Below are 11,283 nucleotides of genomic sequence, written 5' to 3' on the forward strand. Positions count from 1 at the left end.
TTGATATTTTTTTAGAGTAGAAGCATTATATTTCTTAGAATTAGTTTTAATTTATTTAATATTAATGTCTCATGTACATTAACAGTTAAGACATCCAAACCAAATAAAAATGCAGAAAATAATAAATTATCAAAAGAGCGAATAGATTTGCAAAAAATACAGTGAAGAACGTAAAGGCCCCCTTTCACGCGCCAACATGTTTGCGCAAACTGGTTTGTACAAACTGTTTTGCGCAAACATGTTGGAGTCGATGTTTGCATTTTGACGCTCAAATATTTTAGTCCATTCGATCCACGTCCTGTTAACCGTCGCGAAAAAGTCTCCTGTGTTTATGGAATTAAAACAAAGAAAAAATGGATATTGATAAAGGGGAAGAACTACTGCTACTAGGACTTGCTGCTGTTTGTATTATTAAAAAGAAACTTATCTTGCAGAAGAAGAAAAGAAGACCAACTAAATCGTGGCTAGAAAAAAGACCTTTACTGGCTCATACTTCTTTAATACGAGAATTAAGAAATGAACGCAAAGATTTTCGTAACTATTTGCGAATGGATGAAGAAACTTATCTTCAATTGTTAAGTTTAGTTACGCCAATCATTATAAAGAAAGATACTACCATGAAACGTGCAATTACACCACATGAACGGCTAACTGCTACATTGCGGTTTTTGGCTACCGGGAGATCCTACGAAGATCTTAAATTTTCCACGTGTATTTCGGCATGTCACCTAAGGCAAATTATTAAACCTGTGAGGCTATATACATTGCATTACGAGGTAAATATTTAAAGGTACGTAAATATCATTTAACAAATAAAATATATTTCTCTTATAATAATTTCTCTTTTAAAATAATACAGAAAATGTCAAAAAACTATGTTCCTTTATCAAAAAGAAAAACAAACAAATAAAATTTTCTTAAAAAACACTTTCTTCAAGAAAAAAAGAACAACAAAAGTTCTCAAGTTTCATCTTTAAAATGTTGAAAGTATATTCACACTGAGCTCTCACCCTTTTTTTGATTGCTGGATTCATTCTGCACTAGGGGTTCTTTTGTCAAGTGTTGTTGTTCTTGTTGAAACTGATCTTTTTGTTTGTTTGCTCTGGTGAATGGGGTAGACATGAAGTGAGATTGACTTCTTCCGGCATGTGTAGATATGCTTGTTTTTGCTGTAGTTTCGAATAAGTTAGCTGTATTGACACTGGCCATTGTTGTCCGTGAGGTGGTTGACTGTACGGTTGTGTATGGTGCTGAAGTGTCTGTGGTTGTAGGAATGGCTGAGTCTGGTGCCGATAAGGCTCTATGTTTTGAAAATATGTTTGATTCTGTAACCGATTTGCAGGTTGATAAGTGGTTTGAAAAGCAGAGTTAGGAGTCAACTTTTCTAAGTGGGCCTCGTAAAAAATATCATTAATTAAATTTTCGGCATAAACCGCTTGAAGTGGAACAAGTTCCTTTAACTTCACCGCCCATGTTTTGGGTATTAATGTAAATTTGTCTTCAACGACCGCCGGCGACGGCGCCGCGGCTGTAAGACGTTTCCCAATCACATGTAATATATCATCGCATTTATCCAGCTGCCGCGCCGTTTCATGGTTCTAGTTGTCTGAGTGGATTGGCGTGTGGATGTGGATGGTCCCAACGTCAAAGAGTGTGGTGTAGAGGGTGGAGAAATACTTGGCGACTCCCTTGGTGAGAATAATCCTGATTCACTAGTTGCTTCATCACGCTCAGCCGTAAATTGATGAAGTTCCTGAAAATCATACGAATATATCAATGTATATAATTATACTTTTTATAAAGAATTGTGAAGGTATTATTTTGGTTATAGTTTCCTAAAACTACGACGGAATGGAAGAGTATCGGTAGAGAGTTTGAGCAAAAATGGAATTTACTACATTGCTTGGGCGCTGTTGACGGCAAGCATATACAAATTGTGGCAACTCCTCGATCTGGATCATACTACTATAATTACAAAAAAACTTACAGCATTGTGCTAATGGCCATTGTGAATGCAAACTGTCAATTTATTATGTGCGATGTTGGAACTAACGGTCGAGTATCTGATGGTGGTGTGCTAGACAATACAATATTTATAAAGAACTTAATGGAAAATAAATTACATTTGCCAGCTGTCGACGGAGAGCCCCCCTTGAATTTCGTCTTCGTCGGAGATGAGGCATTTGCGCTGCGACCAGACTTCCTCAAGCCTTACAATCAAAGGGAATTGGACTATAATAAAAGGATTTTCAACTACCGATTATCCCGTGCCCGCCGAATAGTCGAAAACGGATTCGGCATTTTAGCTGCCAGATTTCGAATTTTTCATACAAATCAATTCGAAAGTTGAAAATATTATTAAAGTAGTGTTAGCATCCTGTGTTCTTCACAACTTCCTACGAAGGCATGCAAATGAAGCGTATGCTCCTATGGACGTATTCGACGTGGAAGACGTAACAACTGGTATCATTACGTCTGGTCTTCGCACAGCTGATTATAATTTATTGGATCTTGCTCGCGACCATAAGCCAGCGCAATGCCATTTCAGAAGCAAAAGATGTAAGGGAGAAATTTTCAAACTATCTTAACAATTCTGGCAAAGTTCCATGGCAGGATAAAATGGTTTCTCCAACAATTCATTTAAGGCATTTAGAAAAGTAAGCTACCTATATCTACTATTACATACCTACGTAATAAAAATTTACTTACTGATTCTTCATCTTCAACATTGGTTTGCGTCTTTCGTGGAATTTCTTGATCCCGTATAAAGTTAAGCAAATCAAAATACCACAAATGAGGAACGTACACGTCTTCTTCACCAGCACCAGACCTCTCCGAATCAATAACTTTTTTTAATTTTCTCCTGTACGCGGTTCTTAAAGAGTTAATTTTTTTTACTACAGTTTCTTTGTTTGCTCCTACATCGAACTCCCGCATTTTTTCAATCATACTTTCATAAGCCTGTTGTTTCGCATTACGATCACTGTACCGCTTGGATTTTATCTTCCAGAGACACGGGAATGATCTGTACAACTCAATAAACTCACTTAAAAACTGTTTTTCTTTCTTTGACATTGTAAAGCAGGACAAATAAAGTTTCACACACTATAAATGCGAGCGTTAACTGACAGGCCGCAGATAACTGAGCACTACGTTCAAATAGTTGCTAGGTTTTCGGCATAGCACTCCGAAAACTTTGAACTAAAAAAGGATAAAAATATTCCATGCACACGAATTAAAAAAGAATAGATAGTCTTGACACAGCTGATTAACGTCAAAAATCAGCACTGGGATTCTAAAATCACGACTTGGAATTCGATCGCTACTCAGTCGTGACACAGAATACACGATCTCACAGAAGCGAAGGCTAGCCCTTTTTGCCGAACCGGTTTTTCGTTCAGGCTCCTCCCATTTACCCCCATTCTAACGGGTACAACTGTCGTCGCCCACGTGGGGTATCGGGTCATAATTAGTGTATTAGTATCGGGTTATAATTAGCGTTAGTGTGTATATTTGTGATATTTTGTAATTTGGCGTTTTTTATTTTATTTTTGTTAAGTAGGTATTACACATTACCTTGTTTTGGAGTTTAACTCTGTGTCTGTGACTTAGTTTTTTCTTTCATTTGTGTTGTGCTAAAAACTAAAAAAAAAAACACTAAAATGCCAACTTTTTGTGCATGTAGGGGTTGTTTTGCCAAAAGCGTCGCTGGAAAAAGTTTATTTTCATTTCCTAGAGATATTAGAAGGTGAGCAATAACAATAATAAAAGAAAGTAGGTATAGAAAAGTTACATTATTATGTATTATTCATTATTATTATGGTTGTTTAAAAGCTTTGAAAAGTTCAGAATATTCGCTAATTAATTTGTAGTGCCATGCAAATAAATACAGAATAAACATTATTTAATTTAATAAACGTATATGTATATACCTAAACCATATGTATCTATGTATGAGTACATACGTGCAGGTAGATAACATTCTACATAGATACAAATATTAAGATTGATTTAGGTATACAGTATTTTTATGTGATAAAGAATAATGACTTTAATTTTCAATTATCTGTCTTTTTATGGACTGGTTTACCCATGCAAGTGCATAATATAGTAGTAGTAAAACCCTTAAAAATCTTATATTTTGTTCCAGACTATCATAATGGACGGGGACTATACAACGTATAATACCTTTATAAAATATGGAAGTATGTGTGGTACCTACATATGTATATAATAATACATACATATATCTTTTTATATATAAATATATAAAAGCCGATGATACCTACTCTTAAATGTGTTGTGTTTAAAACATACGAGAAAACATACCTGCGTATAAACCTTCCAGCTAAAATTTAATTTAAAAATACTTACCTATGTACATAATTATGTATATGCATATTGTTAACATATTAACATCACACAAATAGCAGACTTTTTTTCAGCTAGTGCCATACTAAAGGCAAATATTATTTACCATTATCATAAAACAACTAACACAAAAATTCCATTCCAAAACAAATTAAAAGTATACTAACCTACACCTCTATCATATTTTAAAACTGTCAAATAACAATTTTTATAAAAATAATAATTATTATAATTATTCTAAAAAGCAAGGACCAATATAAGCCTTAAAAAAAAATCCTATTTGAAATGTAATTAAATTTTGTAGTTTGCTCCCGTATTATATGAATATAACCATTTTGATTTTAAAAATAAAAGCACTTCGTTCGGTGTATGCGTTTACTACAACTTTACGAGATATCTCAGTGTATTTGCGCCGGGTGCACCTGTCAGTTGGGCTTATAAAAAACTGCACTGGGATTCTAAAATCACGATTCGACACGATTACTCGATATGACTGATTCTAAATAAACGTTTCAGTCGTAAGTGTCTTGCGGATTGCCTAGTTTTTAACGATTTGTCGACGACACGCTTGGATATATCGTATACACCAGACGATATAGCTTCTTCCTTTTTTAATACGTGCATAATGTAGCAGCATCCTTTTTTAAACGTATTTGTTTCATTTATTGTTTACCAATAGTCATGCCAGGCATTTTTAGTTATTATATATATTATCTATGATACCAGGTTTTCATTAGTATATCAAGAAGCTTTCTTAAACACAACAACTAATAGATTTAATTCGACCCTATTTTCCACAACCTTCTGTTAATAATAGAGGCGTAGGAAATAGAGTTACCATTGAATGGGCAGTTTTAGTACATATATCAAGATTTTATGCCACATATTATTACTAAAGAAGCATTGGACAAGATTTTAAATTTGAAATTAGCGAAACTACTACAAGTCATTGGATCCATAAAATTACTGAAATTATTGCTGTCACCTTGCTGACCGATTCATTAATTTTTCAAATATAAGAGATTAAAGAAATTATTAAATTAACATTTATAGAGAGATCCAATTTCCCTGGTGTTCTAGGTCCTATTGATTGCACACATGTTGCCATATTAAAACGTTTAAACATACCAAAAGTGGATGAACACAACAAGTTTTTGTGATTTTCCATGAATTCAATTATGATTTTCCAATGGATAGTGATGGTTTTAAACGACAATTTTTTATTTTAAAGAAATAATATAGGCATATATTGAAATAAAAAAACACGAAGGCGAAAAAAGTTAACAAAATAAATGAAAACTCTTGTGTTTATCAATAGAAAAAACAATTGACGCTTCCATCTGTCAAATATTAGGGAAAATAACAAATATATCCCAAGAAACCTAAATCAAATCGAATAAAACGAGTTTAGCCGACGATTGAAATTTAGAATCACCCTTGTCGTCACGACTGGGTCGCGATCGAAGTCGTGATCGTATCGAGATCGAGTCGTGATTTTAGAATCCCAGCCCTGGTTCACGGATATCAAAGGAGCCGACGCAAGCCTTCGCTTCTATGAGATGGTTTATTCTGTGGTCGTGACGAGAAAGGTGATTCTAAATTTCAATCATCGGCTAAACTCGTTTTATACGATTGGATTTAGGTTTCTTGGTATATATTTGTTATTTTTCCTACTATTTGACAGATCGAAATGTCAATTGTCTTTTCTATTGATAAACAGTAAACACTAAGAATTTTAATTTATTTTGTGAATTTTTTTCGCCTTCGTGTTTTTTTAATTTAATTATACATCTATATTATTTCTTTAAAATAAAAAAATGTCGTTTAAAACCACCACTATCCATTGGAAAATAATAATTCAATTCATGGAAAATCACAAAAACTTGTTGTGTTCATTCACTTCTGGTTTTAATAATAATATGGCAACATGGGTGCAATCAATAGGACCTATAATACCAGGGAAATTGGATCTCTCTATATATGTTAATTTATTAATTTCTCTCATCTCTTATATTTGAAAAATTAATCAGTCAGTAGGTGATTGTCACTAATTTCAGTAATTTTATGGATTCAACGACTTGCAGTAGTTTCGCTAATTCCAAATTTAAAATCTTGTCCAATGCTTCTTTGGTAATAATCTGTGGCATAAAATCTTGACATACTTACTAAAACTGCCCATTCAATCATAACTCTATTTCCTCTGCCTCTATTATTAACAGAAGGTTGTAGAAAATAGGGTCGAATTAAATCTATTAGTTGTTGTGTTTAAGATAGCTTCTTGATATACTTATGAAAACCTGGTATGACTATAAGTAAACAATAAATGAAACAAATACGTTTAAAAAAGGATGCTGTCACATTATACACGTATTAAAAAAGGAAGAAGCTATATCGTCTGGTGTATACGATATACCCAAGCGTGTCGTCGATAAATCGTTAAAAACTAGGCAATCCGCAAGACACTCACGACTGAAAATGTTATTTAGAATCATCGAGTCATATCGAGTAATCGTGTCGAATCGATCTCGATACGATCACGACTTCGAATTCGATCGCGACTCAGTCGTGACGACAAGGGTGATTCTAAATTTCAATCGTCGGCTAAACTCGTTTTATTCGATTTGATTTAGGTTTCTTGGTACATATTTGTTATTTTCCCTAATATTTGACAGATGGAAACGTCAAATAACACTACTACGTCAATTAATACAACAGTAAACACTAAGAATCACATGGATGAAACTTGGATGAACCTGGGCTTAAAACATGCAGAGATCAGAAATTTGATTTGTCTTTTCACGCTCATTCCAATGCACCAACCTCAAACAAAAAGTCAAAACGCGACAGATTCGTTCAAACCCAACATTTTCGTATGTACCGGGTGGCCAACTAAGAATGGACGTCGGCGATATCTCAGGCCCTAATAGTCGTAGCGCCTTGAAAAAAAAATTTTTGTAATAAAAGTGGCCAAAAAGAAATGCTGGAAATTATTTTGAAGTTCATTGGTCAACCGCAAGAGGACGCCACAGCTTCTTTAAATCTTAAAATTGCATTTTTGCCAAAAAACCTCCAATAATGGACACCTCAAAATATTATATTATTATTCTAGAAAGATTTCCTCACAAAAAAGTTTCTACAAAAATTTCTGTCAGTTGTCAAATAAAGTGATGGGGGGCGTTTTTAGCTTCAATAAAGAAAACAGCCGAAAATCAGCTATGACTGGACCGATTTTTTTTAAACATATTTTTGTTTTAAGTCTATTGTTGCCTTATTTTTTCAACCAAAAAAAAAACTCAATTTACTTCTCCTAAAATCCGCTAGAGGGCGATGACTTGTGACTAACCCTTTCTGACGGATTATTGCAAAAAACTCAAATGCAACTATATATATTTTTTTACGTCATTAAAAGCAAGGAAGAAAACCAAAGAAAGTGGTGAAAACGACACTTCGATATCACTTGTTAAACTAAACTTATTAACAAAATAGTGTCCATTCGAAAATAAAAGTGATAAAAATGGCCATAAATTTCTATTTGCTTAGACAAGCTGAATAAACTCGTATTAACTAAGTATTTTTAAAAAAAAACAAACTCAGTAGTGTTTTAGAAAATCCGAGATATAGAATTGATCGTTATACGTTTATTTATACAGGGTGTTAACTAAATAAAGTTGGCCAAATTGGCCTATTTTGGGAAAACTGTGCATACAGTTTATAGTTGTTCTATAGGAAAGTTTTGAAAATTTTGCACCATTATACACACCATCACATACCATAGAAAAGTTAATTAAAGATACAACAATAAAATAATTTGACACTTGTAACAATTTTGATGATGCCGGATGTAGATGAAAACTTGCTTATTTTAAATAGAACACTCTATAATATGTTATTTGATATTTAAATTCTACATACAATTTTAAGACATCTTAGGTGGTATAATAAATAATATGTTATACACATAATTTATTTAGTGCCTCCCCAAATGTTCAAAATGCATTCCATCATTTTCTATGCACTGAATCATCTTTTGTTCGGTAGACAGAACTGCAGTCTCTACCTCAGCAAATGAGAGAGTCTGCATGCAATCCCTAATCCGGCCAATCATATTTTGTAGCGTCGTAGGTCTTGTTGCAAAAACAATTTCTTTAACTCGACCCCATAAATACAAATCCAGGCACGTTAGGTCTGGTGATCTAGCCGGCCATGGAAAGGTACCGCCCCGTCCTATCCATCTACCAGGGTAGGTAGCATCTAAAAACTCCCGAACATTTCGGGCGAAATGTGCTGGACAGCCATTGTGCTGGAACATCATTCGTTGGCGAATTTCAAGTGGCACATCCTCTAATAAAATTGGAGATTCCTCCCTTAAAAACTGCGAATAATTTGCACCATTTAGTGCGTTGTTAAAAAAAAATGGGCCGATAATTCGACCTCCTAATATTCCTGCCCAACAATTTAAAGACCAACGGCCTTGATGCTGGACTTCTCGCATCCAGTGCGGATTCGTTGGTGACCAGTAATGAATATTGTGGAGATTCACGCCTCCATTGCTGTGAAATGTAGCCTCATCTGTCCACAATATGTTTGAAAGCACCTGAGGATCCTCTGCAATCATACCCAAAAGCCAGTGACAATGGTCTAGCCTTCGGTCAAAATCTTGTGCACTTAATTCTTGATACAGGACTAAATAATATGGATGAAACCTGAAACAAGATGATGACTGCTGATTCAACAGAATAGACCAATCTGGTGCTTTTCGTGTAAAATTTAATTAATTTTACATTTAAAGCATCATCATCAAAAAATGAACTCTCATTGGGAAAATTACGTGTCATCGCGTATAGTGAAGATTAATATCCAAAAGATCGCTTACCTGTACTCCTTAAGAATATTCTGAATAGTAGTTCGACTTACTCCCAGGTCGTGCGCTATTGTTCTTGTACTTAAGTGAGGATTAAACTCAACGTAGGCTAAAACATTTATTATGTTGTCTTCGGTGCGTCCCCTGCGTTGTCTCCGAAACACGGGCAGCCAAACGTTTCCAGTCGTTCGCAAACGATGTGTGATTCGAAGAAAAAAATTTGCAGTAGGATGGCGTCTATCAGGATACTGATGCGCATACACCCTTGCAGCAACTGTGGCATTTCTCATACGTTCAAAATAAGTACCTATTATGTCAAACGCCTCTTCGTTTGTGTAAAGCATTGTTAAACAAAGGAATACGAAAAACAGAGATAAAAAGTTAAGGAACAAAAAACTTGAACAAAACACAAAAAACCGAAACAAAACAGGAAAAACTGGAACAATACGAACAACTGGCACAACACGAAAAACTGAAACAACACGGAAAACTGGAAAAACAAAGTTCACAATACGGCGAACTAACAAGAAAACTATTGGATGTTATTAGCGAGACTTAAAAACGCTTTAACAATCCCAAGAAGAGACGCTAAAATGACATTTAACTGAAATATTTACATATTTTGCTTCCATGGTTACCTGCCACTTTTGTTTCCATAGCCTACTAACTCAACTTTCCTATGCACAGTTTTCTCAAAATAGGCCCATTTGGTCAACTTGGTTAAGTTAACACCCTGTATAAATAAACGTATAACGATCAATCCTGTATGTCGGATTTTCTAAAAGAGTACTATGAGTTTGTTTGTTTAAAAAAATACTTATATAAAAGGAGTTTATTCAGTTTGTCTAAGCAAATAGGAGTTTATCACCATTTTCGTCATTTTTATTTTCGAAGGGACACTTTTTTTTATAACTTTTGTTTAAGAAATGATATCGAAGTGCCGTTTTCACCAGTTTCTTTAGTTTTCTTCCCCGCTTTTAATGACGTAAAAAAATACATATAGTTGCATTTGAGGTTTTTGAAATAATCCGTCAGAAAGGGTTAGTCACAAGTCAACGTCCTCTAGCGGATTTTAGGAAAACTAATTTGAATTTTTCTTTTGGTTGAAAAAATAAGGCAACAATAGGCTTAAAAAAAAATATGCTTAAAAAAAATCGGTCCAGTCATAGCTGATTTTCAGCTGTTTTCTTTATTCAAGCTAAAAACGCCCCCCACCACTTTATTTGACAACTGAAAGAAATTTTTGTAAAAACTTTTTTGTGAGAAAATCTTCCCAGAATATTAATATAATATTTTGAGGTGTACGTTATTAAAAGTTTTTTGGCAAAAATGCAATTTTAAGATTTAAAGAAGCTGTGGCGCACTCTAGCGGTTGACCAATAAACTTCAAAATAATTTCCATCATTTTTTTTTGGCCACTTTTATTACAACATTTTTTTTTTCAAGGCGCTACGACTATTAGGGCCTGAGATATCGCCGACGTCCATTCTTAGTTGGCCACCCGGTACAAACAAGATGTTTCCTCTTTAACGCACAAATTGTTTGCGCAAAACAGTTTGTACAAACCAGTTTGCGCAAACATGTTGGCGCGTGAAAGGGGGCCTTAAAGGTGAGGTTGAGCGGATATTTTTTTTTAATTAATTTTTGATTAGTTTGTGTTTATTTCTGTGTGAAAAAGAATATGAGTGAGGTTATGTTTATGCCAGTAACTTTTTTGTTTATTGTATTTCCTCTTGATCTAATCCTTAAATTGTATGAGATCGGATTTAGTTAGTTTAGTATTTAGACTCAAAACGTTTTGAAAACTTAGACAAATGGGGGTTTTCATGGTTTAGGTCAGTCTCCAAAGCGAATGCAATACCCATGAAAGATAGCTAATATTTACTAATATTCACAGAACACAAATATATAGCTAATATTTAGACTCTGACAGCTGTTAGACATGATGTCATTCGAGCGCAACCATATGTTGACGTAACGCTTAAGACATTGTAAGGCAACCGAGTAAGGCGCTTACTCGCTAAAATATGACTAAAATGACATATGTCACC

General features: G+C 34.3%; 2 protein-coding genes across 2 annotated transcripts in view; both read right to left on the reverse strand.

The window, feature by feature from the left end:
- Positions 1–11,283, reverse strand: part of LOC126740629 (THO complex subunit 5 homolog) — a 259,584-nt gene that overhangs the window by 59,972 nt on the left and 188,329 nt on the right. The gene's annotated exons all lie outside the window — the stretch shown is intronic.
- Positions 1,109–3,154, reverse strand: LOC126740877 (uncharacterized). The gene is made up of 2 exons (XM_050447045.1): positions 2,710–3,154; positions 1,109–1,753 (listed from the first exon to the last, which is right to left on the reverse strand). Exons 1-2 carry the CDS (start codon positions 3,073–3,075, stop codon positions 1,547–1,549), a joined length of 573 nt encoding a protein of 190 aa, XP_050303002.1. The 5' UTR covers positions 3,076–3,154; the 3' UTR covers positions 1,109–1,546.

This window comes from Anthonomus grandis, chromosome 1, assembly GCF_022605725.1.
Source record: "Anthonomus grandis grandis chromosome 1, icAntGran1.3, whole genome shotgun sequence".
NCBI lineage: Eukaryota > Metazoa > Arthropoda > Insecta > Coleoptera > Curculionidae > Anthonomus > Anthonomus grandis.